Source organism: Rissa tridactyla, chromosome 3 (genome assembly GCF_028500815.1).
Source record: "Rissa tridactyla isolate bRisTri1 chromosome 3, bRisTri1.patW.cur.20221130, whole genome shotgun sequence".
Lineage (NCBI taxonomy): Eukaryota > Metazoa > Chordata > Aves > Charadriiformes > Laridae > Rissa > Rissa tridactyla.
Window position 1 is genome coordinate 68,293,359 of NC_071468.1, and position 18,100 is coordinate 68,311,458.

Here is an 18,100-nt window from a genome sequence, read left to right on the forward strand (position 1 = left end):
ATCCCATTAGGTGTATGGGAAGCAGGAAAGGATCATTTCTTCTGTGGATTGCTTGGGAAAAGACACTGCTACACTCCTGAGCTTGTAAGCAAGGCTTATGGAAAGCCCCTGGCTTAACTGTTTTGTGATGACCTCTTTGCAATGGAAATGGGTTGGATCTGCCTTTCTTGTGCCACAGAAAAGACATTGCCAGTGTCTGAAAATACAAGAATATCCTCCAGTCAAAGAAGCGGCCAGAGGAGGAGGATTTCTGTAATGAGTTCTGTTTGCTGTTTGTGGAGACATTTACTGCTGTGTCTTCAAACCAGAGCCTGTGGGGATTTATTTCCTTTGCACTTGTCTGTTGGGACTAAGGGAATTTGTTAGCAGCCCTGTTTTAATCAGGACTGGTGTTGTGCTAACAATGGCAATTTTATAATTACATAAGTTTTCATCTTTTAAGAACCCGTAGCTTATAAACTTTGAACACAGCTTCCAAAGACAGGAAAGTAATGGCTATTTAGCAGAGCAGAAAAACCAGTCCGCATTGCTTAGGATGGGAAGTGACATACACCATGCTGGTATTTCGGAAAGTGGCATTTTCTTGCCGAGCTTGCTCTGAGATTATTAATGGTGGCTTCTGAATGGGATTTATTTTTTACAGTTCTCCTAGAAGTAGCAAAAAAGGTAGATGAGTGTCCAAATCCACCTTATAAGCCTCTTTTAAGACTAACAGAATCAGATGCCAATACAAAGATTGGCGATAGCAGTGATTGGTACCGAAACCCCTTACCCTGTTGTTAGAGCGTCAGGATATTGGCACAAATCTGTAATAGCTTGTTTTCCTTTTAGGCACCAATAATCCAAGCCCTCCCATTAGCCCAGATTGAGGTCATAAATATAGTCTTTTTTAGAGACTCAGTTCAGCTGGTGCAGGCTTTTCAGCAAACCAGAAATAAAAATGTGATGCTGCATTATGTCAGAGCTGCATGTTTAGTCTGCCTCTCTAGAAATAATCAAGAAAAGTTATACATGATAAGAGACAGATGCTAGTGCCTCAGCAGACATTTGAACTCTTTCTAGTACAATAGTAAAAAGGAGAAAACCCCCAAAGAAACTTTTTTCTTTAGTACTCAAATTTGCACTTGGAGTGCTCTGAAGGGAGGGATAAATGAGAAAAGACGTTTTGCTTGGCTTTACTTAAACCGATTGCATTAAAGTAACCTGCCAATGCAGAAGATACTGATATGACCCCAATGTTTGGATGCATCCATAAGAATTCCTTTTTCCCGAAGCGACCACGGCTCAGAGCTGGGCTATACCAATGACTGAGTACGGATCCTGGAGGGGATTTGCGAGTGCCGACGCTTAAAGTTCGGACCAGGCCAGCAGTTCCTGCCCCGGTACCGGACACCGGGACCAGGAAACCTGGGCATCTTCCACCATTTCATTTGCTGGTATAGGTGCAGCTATATGCTCCCCCTGGAGCCCCCTCCTTACATCTCCTTAAGTTTCCTAGTGTGCCAGGAAGGTAAAGGAAGATGAGGAGTCAACAGGATGCCCCTCTGGCCCTGCTCTGCACGGTTCACTTGTCCCCTCCACTCTAAGCGCGGTTTGTTTGCGTTCCCACCTGGGGTGACACCTGTGCTGACAGGTAGATGGGAGCCCATGTGTGTCCCACAGGTAACCCAGGCCAGCCTGACAGATGGAACAGCCGGTCGGCAGTAGCTAACACGCAGGGGGATGGCAGCTCCTGACGGATCCACTCAGCAAAACCATCAGCCTAGAGCCAGGGTGCTATTACTTAAATTTGCTGGAGGCCCAATTCTGCCCTCTGTTGTACTTGCTCAAACACACGGAGGTCACCAAGGTTGGTCTCTGGTGTAAATGAAGGGACAATTTTCTTTTAAGGATACTTTTCAAAACAAGGTGTTGAAAAATGACTGTTTCTTTCTGTTTCGTGTCTCCAACTTGTGTGTACTATTTCAGCTGGTCAAAGCATTGATCCCTCTCTAGGTAGTGCTAGCATTTCCAAATACAGTTTCACACTGATTAGAATGACAGGTCAGGTTTCTAAATTTCATACAGATCAGGGACTCCAAAGGTCCCCTTTCAAAAAGGGTGACATGACATTTCATTTTGGCCATCTCCGTAGTTTCCGAAGAGTTTTTCTCACCTACTGAGAGGACACCTGGCAGTTCACCAGGTAGAGCGCAGCCAGTGGAAAAGGGAATCAGGATCACCAAGAGTCTTGGGCTGTGTCTGTAAAAGGCCCAGGAAGTTTTTATGCCAAAGTGATTCAGAGCTTAGCCCTAGGAAGCTTGGGGAACTGGGGTGACCAAGATGCTGTCAAAGGGATCTCAGGTTTTCAGGCTCTCGAGTCCTTGTCAGCCTGCCAGGTGGGTTGCCAAAGGCCAACCCAATGGACAAGCCGGCAGGATAACACAGAGGCAAAGTTGTTTCAAAACCTGCCTACTTTCCACTGTGACTTCATTGAAATCAGCGAGTTTCTGGGAAATGTGATGACTTTGATAATCTGGTATTTTCCATTCCTTTGCAAAATTCAGCCCTATAAAATATTTTTAAAAAAGATTTCTAAGTAGGGGTCATGGAGGACACGCATGAAAAAATCTTGAATGCAAGTATTTTAATATTGCCCGTAAGTCTTCAATTTAAAATGAATCACAGATAGAAATTGTCCATGTAATTTTTATCCAGGCTGTCTTGCTGTCATTTTTTTTTTTTTTTTTTCCAAGAATGTGATAAGTTTATTCTTTTTAAATCCCTCTGGGAATGAACTGTGCGTTTAGAGCTGTTTGTAGTAACACAGCTTTGCACACTGAAGTGAGCCGCCGGCTTTATGAGTAGCTTGAAGTGGAATGTGAAGAATGAGTAAGCCGTGTGACAGTGCATCACTGGAGTCCGCTTCAATTAGTATACTTTACAAACTGACCACCACGCCATTTAGATTGGATACGAAGGAGGTCGCATGGCCCAAAGATTAGAGGAGATGCAGCCCCCACCAAGATGAGAAAGCAGCCTCTCATGACACAGGGAACCACTAAGTGCTAAGGAAAGCCTGTAGCCCCTTAGCCACCCCACCAGGAGATCTGTCCTGCATCCTCTCTAGCACAGTTCCCACCAGCAGTATACAATGGCATGTAGACAAGTTTTGTTTTTCTGCTTGGTGCTTGGCTGGTGTCTTAAGAGTGCGACAGTGGCGCTGGTAAATTGGTAACAATCCTAGGCTTTACACTTCCAGGTGTGCCTGTGGGGTGTGCACAGTCCATACGGCAGGGATGGGTACAGGACCCGAATTGTAGGGCTGCAAAAAGGTTCTAGGGAACCTGAAGCAAAAGTTCAGTGAGTGATATTTTCTGTACTACGATGTATTGCAAGAAGTCAGGACCTCAGGACCTTCTCTAGCCTCTGAAAACTGTGACTATGGGGACCAGTGGTTTCTTTTTCCAGCTGCCTCCTGCCTCCAGATGAAGAAGCCCACTGTACACCAGTCAAATAATATGTTCATGCTTCTCTTTAAAACTAAGTCCTGCTTGGTCCAGGAACTTTTATATTAGTCAAAAGGAGAAACTACTCACTATTTCTACAGACTTGAGCGCCACCTGCTTTAGCTAGCAACTCCTTAGGCACTCTTCTGTAACATCTGAGACCAACCCTGTAGCCACTAAAACCAATAATATTTTGCAAAGGTCTGGTATGACGTGCTCAGAAACACTTCATAGACTGTCATACAGAAGCATAGAAACCTCAGGGGCAAGAAAACAGCAAACAGTTGGCACACACATACTGCGGTAAGATACCAAAAGGAGCAGGATGCTTTGTCCAAAGAATCCAGAGCAAACAGACCCTTATGCCAACCTCAACCAGAAACTCTAAGAAGTTACTTTAAAAAAGTACTTTTGAAAATGTTACCCAAGCTGTCTCTATGTCCAGGAAGTTAGTTTATGTGCTCTGAAAGAATGACTTGCTTTTAGTTAGAAAACAGAGGTTCCATCAACCTCAAGCCTGTAGCATTCAGAGGGATTCACAGAGACTCTTGCATCTCCGTGTTGCGTCTTCCACTGTGTCACATTTAAACTTAAGAGATTTATCCATCACAGCTTTATTTTGATTTAAGACCACTGCGGAAAAAAAACCAGCAACATAAAATATACTGTGGCTGGGAATGTGATCCTTCATCTCAGTGACAAACCTCTTTTTCTTTATAATATGGTCTTCATATGACTTCCCCAAGTTCCAAAACTGTAAAATGGAGATAAGAGTTCCTTAATTTGGGTAAGCGCTTTGGGATCTATGGATAAAAACCCCTACTGCTGCAAATCAGAGCCACTGAAGTGGACTGAGAGTCCTCCTTACTTCAGTTAATGTTTTGAAGGACCAAACATCATGCTTCAATGAAATAGAGAGCTCAGGATCCTTTTTTACGGAGTATCATTTCCTTGGTTGTGCTTAAAGGTAGCAGGGACTGGATCACCCACTGGCATTCCCTCCCACCACCCACATCCGTACAAGAAATAAAGTCAGTTCCTCTGGATTTAAACTAAATCCTTCTGGTTTAGCAATGCACATTTCTACTTAAGCAATAAACATCTGTCGTCTGCCATTCATTAATATTAATTATAAATGGTCACTAGCTCATGAGATCCAAGTCCACCAGCTGAGATTTTTCCAACTCTGACCTTGTTAGGGTTTGTATAAAAAGTGTTCAGAAGGGTCCTCCGAAGCTCCAAGCCAACAATAAGTGCAATTTGCAGAGTACAGCGTTTAGATTACGCACTTAGAACAAGGGCAGTCAGAATGGGTGATGGGGAGGGGGGGAGGGAGGGAAGGAGAGAGCACAGAGCCTGAAACAGCGTACCCTTAAATGCTTAAGAGTTTTAGACCTTTCTGCAGGCTAATGACAGGGAGAGGCATTGTCCATAATGAAACTGGCCCATCCATTAAACATTACTGTAAATGAAAGGTTGCGTGAATTAAAGGTTGTTCATCTCATGTTTCAGGAATGTAGCTGTGTTTCATGTCTGAAGCCTGTTTTCCTTTTAAATGGAGTTCTTCAGATGACAAATGAGAGAGAGAATTTCAGAAAGCAAATGGGCAGAAGTAAATACATGCTTAAGAACAAAGCAGAGACATAACTGTAGCTGTAAATCTTTATACTGGGGCTACTGTTTGCCACAGATATTGAGGAGGATTAGATTAGAATTGAGAAATTTCATTACTGGGTCACTTTGCTTGTAAAACAAAAACTGATAGAAAAAAACCCACAGTTAATCGTTAAATTCCAGCTTTAATATCACCTGTGTATATTTCACTCAAGGACCCTTGGTTAATTCTTTTGATACCATTTTGGATTTCAACGAACTAAAAATAGAAAATGTAGGAAATGCTTTTTCTCAGTTTTGCGTGTCCATCACATCCTTAAATGATAAATGTGGGGTTTTTTTTCTCCCCTTTAATTTCTTGCCGCTGCAAAATTGCGTCAACAAAAATTACTGAAAAATAATATTTGTTTGCATCAGTCCTTAAAATTAGCTCATTTCTTTTCAGGCCTAAGCATACAGCAATATGGCCCTCATGGGACAAATCTTCAACTGCTCTTAAAATATACATAGCTTCATTGGCAGAGAGGTGCTAGCTTATATCTCTGGTTAATTAGTGTAACAAGTTCACTGAAAATTTCTGTGAGAAAATCCAGCCCTACACACTTCCTATAACAATGATTCAAAGCTGATGAATGCAAAGAGGAAGATGAACGGATATATCAGCAATGCAAATGACTAAACTTGAAAAAATGAAAGGGAAGTTGGTTTCAGTTCCTTGGGTCAAGCCCAAATAAAAGTCTGAGCCTGAAAAAGACAGCAGGAGGCCCTATATTGATGTCAATAGATAGAGATACTTGGATTTGTGCTCTGTAAATGTGCAGTAGGCTGCCTCTCTGTGAAAGTCTTACAGAAGGCAACTGGCAAAGCATCAAAGTGTTACCTAGTCCCTTACTAGGCTATGAAGCTGGACTACTATACTTAGACTGGCTGCAATGGATGTTTGTCTAACCTCCTTAAAAATCTTCCATGATGGAGATTCCCACAACCTCTCTCCTGGTCTTTACAATCTTTGATAATAACACTGGATGTTGCCATCTCATTGGGAACGCTCTGAAGCTCCTTTGGACCTTTGTAAAGGAAAGTTATGGCAGCCAGCTTTTTCTTTTTCAAAGCTCTGAGGTTGGAAGAGAGATGGGAGGTGGCAGCCTAAGCAGACCAAAGGCTACATCAGGTGTCAGAGCTGGCAGGGAGAGTGAGCTGAGAAGAGACGACAAGACTGGAGATGCAGAGACCTGGGTGGGGAAAAGCAAACAGAGCTGCCTGGGTGGGGAAGAACAGACAAATATCCAGTAAGATGAGGAGAAACAGCAGCCAAAAAGTGCTCCTTTGTTTTCACTTTGTTACAAAGGAATGCTGAAAATCCCTTCTTTGTGGCTAGATCCAAAGTACTCTGAAGTCAATGGGATTTCAGTCGGTCTTGGATCCGGCCCTTTAAAAGAAGGGTGGCTATAATACAATAGTGAATGAGTGCCATTGCTGTCCATGACTGTCAGTGTTATAACAGCATTGCTATACATGGAAGTGTTCCACAGCCCAGGATTTAGCTCATTAAACAGAGCTGCGTGTGTCACCATTAGACTTGGAACATCCACTGCCTGATTTACTCTGTAGCTCACATACCCCAAATGTTTTGCATTCTTGGACTAAATTTGATAGATGTACTAGCAAACTTCTCTCTTGAGTTTGTTCTTCTTTCCAGGACACACAGGCCAAAACAGTGAGGGGTTTAGATCTCCAGGTGGCGAGGGCTGGGTGAGCCCTGCTGTCAGCAGCCACTTCCCTTCACCTTTACTTTATGGTAATATTGCCCAAAGGTGAGGAAACAGCTTGCTGTGGTCTTCTGGAGAGTCAAGAAAAAGAAGTTGTCAAGATATCTTGCCATGGCACGCAGCCTGGAAGAGGTTCATTTCCATTTCCAGCTGTGACAAAAATGTCCCTCCCTCAGAAAGAGCTCCTTAAAACACTAGAAGTTAGGGCAAGGACTTTGGAAGCGTCAGCTGTGAAAAGCGATAGAAAGACCAGGGTGGAGAGAAAGACAGGCAAGCGAGGATGTGCAGGCAGGGCAAGGAAGTGATGTGGGGTAAGAGAGGACAATACTCAGCTCTTTCGCATGTGGTTTCTGCCCTGAGCTGAGAAGAGAGAGAAGCCACAGTTCCACAGTTTCCTATTTGCCTCTCCCTGAAACTCAACATTGTGAATTCACTGAAGGTGAAGGTGCCATAGATACGTCAAGTACATCTGTACCAGGGAAGAAGGTTGGAGACCAGGCAGACTCCTGTGTGTCTGCACAGCATAACTGGTAGTTTGTTGTAGAACCCTGTTTGACCTGCAACAGCCATCCCTCTTCCCCAGTCAAATCTGCTACAGAGGGAATAGCCTCAGCTAGTTTGGATACAAGCCAGAAGGTGGCCCGTGGCCTTGTGGCCAAGGAGTGGACCTTTGCCTGCTTTTCTGTAGCAGTATAGACATAGCTGTGGATTTCACCTTCTAAAGCTGGAGCTGCTCTTCTCAATCCCAAACATTTTTAATCAAGAGGGAAGATTTTAGGCAGGTGCTGGAAACTTGGCGCTGAATGAATACCTGCTGGGCACTTTGGAAGGGAGAGGAAGAGGAGTTCGTGAGAAGTTTGTATTCCCTCCTGTTTTTCCTACACAGCTCAGGCATCTAAAAGATAGTCAGCCAGCCAATTCTGGAGCACAAGGAGGCACCAGAAGGGAAGATCAGAAAGAGAAAAAAAAAGAGCCGATTTCTATCCCTTATTTGGTTTAGCGATACGAGGATAACAGCTCTCACATCGTTCACAATTTAATGGAAGAATGCAATCAGTTTTTTTCTGATTCACTTTCCTTACGGGAGCAATTGACCACACTCTTCTTTCTCAGATTTGATACCAGTCCTGTTACTTTGAGGTGGATGCTGTTTCTCAGCAGTGTGTCCGGCACATTTTTTCTAGCATGCTGCAGAGGACCTCAGGGCTGCTGAGTGACCTTCCCTCTGCTCCCAGGCCCCTTGGGACAGGGGGGAGATGGCAGGTGGCAAGAGAGGAGCTGGCAGCAGGAGAGGAGAACATCTCCCGAGGAGCACAGAGACAGCGTCAGCCCAGTGCCCTGTGAGGCTAAACCCAATTTTGATACCTGAGGGCCTGACAGGTTGGTGTATAGCCACAGCCATTTCCAGCCTGACTGGTCATCGAGATGCATATTATTGAGAGAATACAGCCTTGGCATGGCACACATGTACACAGGGTGTGCATACGCATATAGTACCATGCGTGCAGAGGCACACGGCGTTTATGTATTACCTGCTTGCATGGTTGATAACGCGTCTCTCAGAACTGGGAGGTATGATGAGAATTTAATGTTCACACTAACACAAACAAAATAAACATACTTGCACAAAAACGCAGTATTACTATGAATTAGTTCATATTTTAAGGTCTCCGTTTGCAGGTAGTAACCTAATAAGACTTTCAAAACTGCCTGTGTTTAAATTTTGAGAAAGCCATGATTAAAGCTTAAAAATGGCTTTTCCCAACCTTTTCAACCCTTGCATTGTAGTGACAGTACATCCTCTGCTATTTTGGATTCACAAATCGCTTCGACTCCTGCTGGTCCTATTTTTCCCCTCTTTACCCTTCTCACGCAGATCTCTTTTCTAGATGACCCCTCTGTGTGCCGGCCGGCGGCAGTGGGCAGCCCTGTGCTGTCCTTGCTCAAGGCATCCCCAGGACGCCATTTCACTTCATGTTGCAACAAGCGGATTCCCGGTCCCAACAGCCTTAACTCTCGGAGGCTGGAAATGTGTTAAAGTTAAAGAGTCAAAACCCCTTCAAGGAAAGGAAATGAGAGGTCCCCTTGGCAGCAACAAACAGAAAATAAACAACCCAACTCTTCACAAGACAGATTCCTCAATTATAGTAACAGAGACTCGCAAAGGCCAGAGTTATGACCCATTGGCGTATGCAGTATGTAAACACAGGGATGCAGTAATTAGCTTTGTGTTCATTTTGAGGCTTCAGAAGTCCTGTGACCTGCCGTGGAGTAAGGTCATTAACCATAACCACACTAGTGACCTTCACACAGGACACCCCATCTCTCACAGTTACGCGAGCGAACTGTGGGCTGTGATGTCTCCCCGGCTCATGTGCTCCAGCACCCTTGTTTTAAATGCCACTGAGCTATACATGAGGGAGAGGATGCGACTTTTGGGATGAGCTGGGGTTGGAATATCTTATTTTCCCAATTTGGACTTAAATGTGATTAAGTAAAAATACTCAGTACCAAAAATAATATCCAGAATTTCCCCCAATTCCTTTTTTTTTTTTTTTTTTTTTTGTTTAAAAATAGTACACTGAGGAATTATTGGGCTGGTGTGGGCCTCCTTTGCCTTGGGAAGAGACCTTTATCTTTGGTGTGTGGAGTGTATAGGGAGAGACTATTCATAGCTTATTCTCTAAAGGGCACTTCACCTTTGAATAAGCAGGTGTATTCACAGCATAATATCTGTATTCCCCTTACAGCACCAACCATTAGCTGACAAGCTACCTTGCCTCCAGGGGGTTGCAGTCTTGTGAATTTTAAATAAAATTGCCCCTCTTCCTTTCATGACAGTATTCTGCTTTCAGATTCTACAAGGTGACAATTCCTACACTCCACGGTGAAAAAGAAATATGCCGTTCTACATTCATCTCACCATGTCTTCATGTCTAATGCTTCAACTTTTGCCTGTTAGGAACAGGAATTTTCTTTGGTCTATGTTTGCACAGAACTGGACGCAGTTAACATTGGTTGTCTCCTTTGAACATCTAAATGCCACCAGCATGCAAATAAATCAAGATATGAAGAAGCAACAATTGAAATGTATTATTTATTTGTTTACAACAATAGAACTGTGTAACCAATGTAGCCTATCTGTTGCATAATACCCAGCTTTCTAAGATGTTTTCCTTGCTCATGACTTCACACTTAGTCTGTTGGTGAGTGTTTTTAGTCTCTTCAAACTGATCAGAACATGTTCTCTGAAAGCGCTTAAAACGGTCTGCTCACTGGGGGGTTTAATTGGGACTCAACAGAAAGTCATACGGTGAATGTTCTCTTTTTGGCAGAATTGCTCATGCATGAAAATGTGCAATTCTTTCCCCAGAGATACGTTCATATGCAATTCTGATATTTGGCCAACAAAAGTCAATCTCACACATTTGCTGACAGCAGTTCAAAGGGACATGTGCTTGGCTAGAGCACATTTGTTAAGGCAAAGGAATAATATTGATGGATAATTTGCAGTGTTTGAAGAGCCCTGCAAGTTATGCTTTTCCGATACATCTATTTGCCCCATTTGGCATTAATGGACAGGAAACTTGATTCTCAACATATGTCTATCAGTGACAGGTGGGAGTCAAGAAGATGCTAAGTGTGGGAAAGTAAAAGTAACAGTGCATTGCACTGAGGGAACAAAAAAAAAGTGTGAGAGAAAGAAAGGCAGAAGAAACTGGAACTTAAAATCATATAGTCGTGCAGACTAAAAAGAACTCACCATCATGGGATTAAAAGAGGAGAATTATGAAATAAAATCCAGTGAGGTTTGGATGGGACTGAGGTATAAAAGGACCCTGTATGTGAAACGCATGGGAATTACCGCATCAAATACACTGGGATCCACTAATTCAGTGCTAAAATGAGTAAAAAGAACCTTTTAAGCTAGTTAGGCTATTTGTATCCTCATTATTTCCATTTGTTTTTATTCATTCTGTAAATGCTAGCACCTTCTCCCAGTAAAACTTAATTTTATAGCCAGTGAGGGAAAAAAACGAGTTGTAATAGATCTCACCAGCTTTAATGACACCGCAGCAGACAGAAACAAAAAAAAAAAACAACCCTTTTCGTCTGTTTTATCTTGTTTTATGTAGCCATTCCAGGAACATGTCCTTGGTTCTGTGTGATAGCAGCGACTTAACTGACTAACATCCTGCCTCTGACCTCAACTTCTCGAGCAAAGTCATTGAGGCATCTGTGACGAGCATACCCCGTCATCATGTGGTCTTTGCCCTAACTCCCTCGGCCACAGACATCTATTCAACATGGAAATGGCCGAGCTAACTCTCTCTTCATGGCCGCGGAGGAAAGGTTAGCAGACTGCTGGGTCTGCTGCTAGACTTCAAAAGCCGATGCCATGAAAGCTGAACTCCAAAGCAATGCCTGAGCGACAATGGGGAGCCACACAATACAAAAGGGCATTTTTGATATTTCTCAACAGTAAATACAAACGTATTTACTTTCCCTTCCTTTTCCCAAAGTGTTTTTGTTGTTACCCCCTTTTGCTCTCACTGACTGGACGCAGCTAGCCATAAGAACAGAGGCTGGCTTGCTTTCTCATGCAATTATTCTGTTGTTCAAAAAGGAATAGAAGTTTTTCTCTATGTAATAAGGGACACTAGCAGTAGGGAAGATAAGTTGCCTGGAGTTTAAGTTGGAAAGCTTCATTTCCCCATTCCAGTAGGAACAGAAGGAAAACTGCTATCTTAATTCTGTTTCCTGGCTTGTCACCATAATCCACCCCTTAAAGCTATTTTAACCTAATGTTTTATGTGTGAATTCTCTCAGTTTTATTAAGAATAATCTTTTATTAAAAAAATGTAAATTCATCTCCCTGTGAAGTTGTATGAAAGTGAATGGGACAAGCTTTTGTGGATACTGAGGAGTATATAATGGAGGATTTCAGAACATTAAAAAAAATGGCTCTCGGACGTAGACATATAAATCCCAAGGGCATGGGTAGAGTTGGAACATTAGTTCCATCTGTCTGCATTGATTTCGAAGGAATTGTCTACTAAGTGGTAGAATATAGTCGGTGACTTGCTCAAAAGGAAGAAAAAACCCCATCTTTATGCACACTGCAAGAAAAAAAAGGAAAAAAAGATTCATGATTGTGAATGAATTCTTGTGGTGCGCAGTATTTTTCAAGTATGGTTTGGCTCAGATCCCATAGAATAAGAACTGACAGTAAAATACGTGAGTACTTCTTCTAAAGTACTTACTACACGGGAACAGCAGGCATTCGTCAAAGAGAAATGGCTTGTCCAATCTGAAGAGACTGCCAAATTGCCATAACACAACGTCATTATCACCTCAAAAAAAAACAGCATCACAGTTCCAAAATTATGGTTCAGTCCTACATTTTTCACTCTGGCAAAATTAGCTTTGGTAGAAAAAAAGAGGATATTTCCCCCAGTTACAGTGGGCTAATAAGAGTCTGTGTTTCAAGTTGTGCCACTGGGCAGGAGCAGGAGCAGAAGCAAGCACGGGCATTTTGGATGTAGATTCCAAGCATAAGGGAATTTGTAAATAGCTTGCCTTGGCTGCTCCCCTGAGGCAGATACACCTCTCTACCTCTTCAAGGCGCTGCCTGACACAAGGAGGAGGAGGTGACATCTACCCTATAGGTTCCCTAAATCAGTAACTCTGCCCAGTTCTTGGCTGAGGGGGAGGAGGCACCTGTAGCTATCTGGTTCATAAGATCCTCCTTCAATGTTATTTCCCTTCTCATGAGGTATTTTCCTTCTCATGAGGTATATCCCTAGGGAACACGCCAAACTTCCAGAGCATTACAAGCTCCGAACCCCTTTAACGTTTCTGTAAGTAATCTGCAGAGATTACTAGAGATCATTTAAACCCTAGAGATCACTTAACAATGAAACAGTAAGTTACTACTTGGTATCAGCAGCTCATGCTGGCTCACAGATGGTCACACAGAGGGCAGCTGCTCCACCTGCTCCGCTCATCCTCAAAAGGGGTGAAACCTTTGAGCTGGGAGGAAAGGGGGAAATCGAAGCAATGGGGAAATGGGAAGGATGGGGAAAATGAGAGGGATGGGGAAAAGGAAAGGATGGGGAAAATGGGAGGGATGGGGAAAAGGAAATATTCCATCAACACTCCTGTGCCAACCAGAGTAACTGCACCCGGGACAGAGCAAGTAACTTCCCTGCTGCAAGAAGGGGAGAAAAGGGAACAGTAGAACAACAATCTCTACTGGGTGGAATTTGAATAAATTATTATTTCATAGCCTTCTTAAGCATCTCCCATTCTTAACATGTGGGATACCATTCACTAGGTGCCATGATGGGGAATAAGTCCAACAAGCTGGCTTGCATGGAGGGGCAGCTCTGCTGGCACTCTTGCTTATTGGGTGAAACCAAGTGGAGTTTCCCTTGGCTGCCCTGCAGTGTTGTGGTCTTTCTCCCATGCTGGGACTCCATAAGCCAGATGCAGATGGCAGGATCAGGCCACGATGTTCAGACAGAGCTAGTAGAAGGAGTTCAGGGTGGGAGAGAGGCCACAGCGCTGCAGTCGCAAGAATTATGGTCTTACCTGTAGGGAAGCATGAAATAGGAATTGGTTTGGAGGAATCCCATGGTTGAAGGGTGAAACTTGGCTGCCTGATACCCAACAAACAACTCCCACCATGACATGTTTACGACGGAGCTTTTTGTTCTGAGCTCCACATGCAACTCCTCATCTTGGCAGCTCTTTCAGCAGAACCGAGAGACAATGTGCCTTCCCATCCAGCCCACCCTGTCCTCTCTAGATCACACAAAGCACATTTTTTGAGCAGCGTTAGGACTTTATTTACTCCAGGCAAGGGCACAGTTCTCTCCAGCCCAAAGACCACCACATCAATGGGAGCTTTGGTGAAGCCTGCAATCAAGGCCTGGGATTTCAGACGTGAGTTATTAAACAAGCACAATACCAATCTCATATTATGATGATGATAACGTGGTACCTTTTCCTTCCTTCTGACATCTCTTTCTTTGTACAATACATTTTCTGCTCTCGCTTGTAGCTGGGCAAGGATTGCCCCTTGCTGACGGATGCTGTACGATCTCTCTGACCCTTACTTCATTTCCTCTTTTGAAACCACATGTTTTTCCTTTCTTTGTGCAAGGGCTCCACGGACTCCACTCACTAGCTTCACAGTGCACTGCAATAAACATAGGACAAGCTGAGCCTGGCCAATATCTTTTTGTATACACAATGCATATGGTACATTAATTTTATTCTGCATCAGCCAAAAGGTGGCAAAAATTAGTGGAACTAATCAGGATTTACAGCAGTGAATTGACAGAAATTGGGCTGCTGAGGATATACTGCACAAAATAATGTCAAATAATTGTCAGTTACTATTTTGTATTCGCTGTTTTGTAATTCCATTCCTGAAACGGGGCAACAACACCACAATTGATCTCAATGAAATCAGTTACTGGGGCTTGTTCTGAGGTTGCTCTGGTTTTGTGGAGGTATAAAACCTTGTAGCTTCAGTGGAATCAAACTTTGGTCGTGTCTATGTGAAAGGAGAGTGAAGTCATGGGGTCAAGCTGCTGCAGCTGGTCTCAAAGGTATTGAATTTAGAAATCAATAGAGTTATAAAGGACCAACTGATATCAAATGCATTACATTAAGAATCAAATATCTTTGGAGATCTGCTGCTTGGTATTCAGCTTAAATAGTGAAAGAACCATCATCTGTAGCATATACAAGCTCTAAGTAGGCAAAGCAGAGGAGAATTTGGGTCAGGGGAGTGCAAACTTTTCAGAAAAGGGCGGGTTACAGTTTATAAACCACAGTGATCCAAATGTGCATCCTGTACTATTGGCAACTCAAAAGGTGTGCAGCTGGACACTTGTCCAAACAGTGTAGACAAAAATGGGAGGAATCTTGGAAGCTTAACAATGTGCTTTTAATAACTATCCTTCTTTTGTGCCATCTCCTCAGTATCCTTCTCTTGAAAAAAGATAGTAAACATTTATATTTACTTTATGTTCATGTGCGGGCCTAAGACCATAAAGCACCGCTGAAGAAAGACAGACTTACAGCCGCTCTATAAGGAGGAGTTTGTAAGTCAACATTTTTCCAGCTCTAGAATTTATTTCCAAATTTTTCAAAACGTGAAAATATAACTGACCTCAGGCAATCTCTGAGCCTTCCTCCAGTGAATTGTCATGTGGGTCATTTTGTTTTTCATATTACACTGGAGCTCTCCTGTTAAAATAATTGGCCTTCACGTGCACAAAAAGGTTCTGTTTTTCCTCCGTAGCTTTAAATGGCTTTTCCTAGTTGAGACTGACTCATTGTTAAAGCAGCTAAGTCTACAGCACTTGGAAACAGCCATCAAGAAACAAAAACGATCCCTTTAATTTCTTTCAAAGATGAAAGTCTTTGGTTGAAAATAAAACCATAAAAACCGTCACTACCACCTGAACTAATATATATTTGAGAAGGAAAATGCCAAACTACTGTACATTATTTTTATTCCTGCATTACTTCCCCTCCAAAACAGGCGATGCCAGGGAGAGCTATGTGCATGATACTGTGGGGGAGGAGATTTCCATCACGGCCAGACTGCGCCTAAGTGCTCCCTGGTTGCTGGTGGCTGAAGAGGTTACCGCTTCCACCGCAGTTCGCAGCCCTCAGCCACCACAATTCACAGCCGGTGTATTAAAATAAGCTGAACCTTGCCGCAGCTTCGGCATGCCCATGGCAGGGGATGTCAACTGCAGCAGCCCAGAGGCAAATATATCACTTGTTCTGCTGTCAGCCGGAGGGGTGGCAGAGGGATGGAGCAGACTGTTAGGTGTGGTGACCTCCAAAATTGCCCCAGCGTGAATAATCGGAGCTTGTGAGTCAGAGGCTGGAGAGATACAAAAGCAGGTCTCTTCTCCACAGCCAGTGAGTCACAGGACCAGTGTCGCCAATCTCATTCCTTCAGTGACAGTGCCACACTATTTGGTGTTTTATTTTAATCCTTGGTTTCTGGAGTCAGGTGATTATGCACATATACCATTTTGCGGTTTGGGGGGTTTAGGAGTTTTTTTTCATGAATGTTTTAGTTTCTAGCCTTCACCTTTAGTGAAGGTAAGCTTCAAAATGTTGACGCACGCATGCTTTGAAGGCTCAGGTAGTACGAGGGAGCTAAAGCAAAGCAGTTAGTATTTTAATCTTTCAACTACATGTGGGGTCTGGCTCAGGATTTTTGAACCTTTGATGTTAGCAGTGCTGCATAACACCGTAACAGAGCAAGTAAGAGATGGATGTCATTCTGCCTCAGGGCAGACCAAACAGGCCGTATTTCCTGAGGCAGGATCGCCCTTAGCGTCAAGGCTGTGTTTGTGGGCCACAACCAAGCTTGTGCCTCTTGTGAAGCGGCAGACTTGGGAAATACCTTGAGCGTTTTTGTGCTAGGGAACACATCTGGTGATGCAGAACGTTTCCATTTTAAGTTGCACTTCCCTGGTGGTGCAACTGATCTTGCAACTCATGTCCTCCTTACATCCCCCATCCCTTGTGAGAAAACCAGGCAGGGACTTACCGATGCTAGTGCACTCCATCGTGTGATTGTTGGCTTCCAGCCCATCAGGGCACTTTTCAAGGCACTTTCCGCTGTATAAGTAAAACCCACTTTTACACTTTGTGCAGAAGTTTCTGGTGAAGCAGGTATCACAGTCGGCTTTACATTCTGAAATACAAACAGTAAACAACAATGTTGTTGCTCTTTGCCATGAAACGCCCTCTCACATATACCGGAATCACACAATTCTAGCAATGTTAAACAATCTTCAAAGGAAGCAAGTTCTATTTAGATCTTCTTCGTGGCCTGCACACACAGTGAGGACAGCCACAAGTGACCTTGACACGAGTGAGGGTTTAATAAGGGTGGCCTGCTGCTGAATGGCCTCACACTGCTTGTCTTCTTGCAGACCTATGCAAAGAGAAGACAGAGCACAGCCCATCAGAATAACAATATGCTGCTTCTGCCCTACACTGACACAGCACAGGTACTAATTAACCCCACTGACACAGCACAGGTACTAATTAACCCCACAGGGCACAAACGCTGGGACAGTTCCACATTATCTATCTCCATTCATCCAGGAGAAATAAAAATATGCCAGAATTTAGAATCTGCCTAAGACTGTTTTACATCAACATCTTTTTCTTTTTTAAATTACTCCCTGATGTTGAATCAGATGTCCTGGTGTATTTTATGTATTCTCTACATGACTACAAAAATTGCCATTAGTGGTATGTTTCCCAGTTCTCAGATATTTTTAAAAGAAATACATAAAAACTTGTGTATGGCACAGCTCATGTCTGATATGCAATGCCACACACTGCTAAAAAGTGAGCAAATACTTTACAGTGTCAAGTTACTCTGTAAGTCTTTACTCTGGGGTCCGTTCATTAAATAACTTTTATTACCAGGCTAAAACTGGGAGAGTTGCTTGGCCGTCACTCTTACGTTTTTATGTCACCTGCGGGATCAAAAACAGTGAATTCAACAACAAAAAGAGAAGTGGGGAGGCCATTGCGATCTTTTCCAGCTCATTTATGGTTCAAAATACATAGTGGGGTCAAAATGTTGCCTGAGCAGTAAAGAATAGAGTTGAGTTCTCTGTCCCTCAGCCCGAAGGTGACATGAATCAGTAACTTCTCCCAAATCAGGCTGAAACCTGGCCAGCTGCTACAGGCATTTAGAGGACTACACTGAGTGTGAGACAAGCTATAAAGAGAGACCAGGGTAAATCGCGTCTCCAAAGAATGCCACCTGCCATTTTCTGTCCTTGTCGCAGGGCTTGGGCGGGTAAGGGCAGTGGGTTAAGCGGCTCCAGCCACCGAGATTCAGCATCCCTCGGTCCCCGCTCTTCGGAGCTGCTGCCGCTGCCTCTTGTTGCCAGAGGGCAGTGCCTGGTGCCCACCGGCGCTGCCCTTTCGCATGGGGGTGTCGAGGAGGAGAGCATCACCTGGGTCCTAGGCAGGTGACTCATGCAGAGCCGGGATCCCTGAGCTTTAGGCCATTTTGTGATCTTTCACCTGAACTTCTTGCTGGGGTTAATATTTACTGCATTACCATAAAAGAACCGAACAAATAAAGACACGGCCTGTCTGTTTGCTTCTCTGCTGACTTGACTCCTAAGGGGACACAGCACTCAAAAGAGAACAAATCCATGC

General features: G+C 43.6%; 1 protein-coding gene across 2 annotated transcripts in view; it reads right to left on the reverse strand.

Annotated features, from left to right (window-relative positions):
- The window catches only part of RSPO3 (R-spondin 3), a 60,788-nt gene that overhangs the window by 7,538 nt on the left and 35,150 nt on the right, over positions 1–18,100 (reverse strand). The window contains exons 3-5 of one of the 2 annotated variants that reach the window (XM_054197184.1): positions 16,461–16,607; positions 13,878–14,075; positions 13,063–13,792 (exon numbers count right to left, since the gene is read on the reverse strand). In XM_054197184.1, the coding sequence (XP_054053159.1) occupies positions 13,569–13,792; positions 13,878–14,075; positions 16,461–16,607 (569 nt within the window). In that variant the 3' untranslated portion in view covers positions 13,063–13,568. Of the gene's footprint in view, positions 1–13,062; positions 13,793–13,877; positions 14,076–16,460; positions 16,608–18,100 lie in introns of those variants that run through there. The other variant, XM_054197185.1, reaches the window with a different exon arrangement.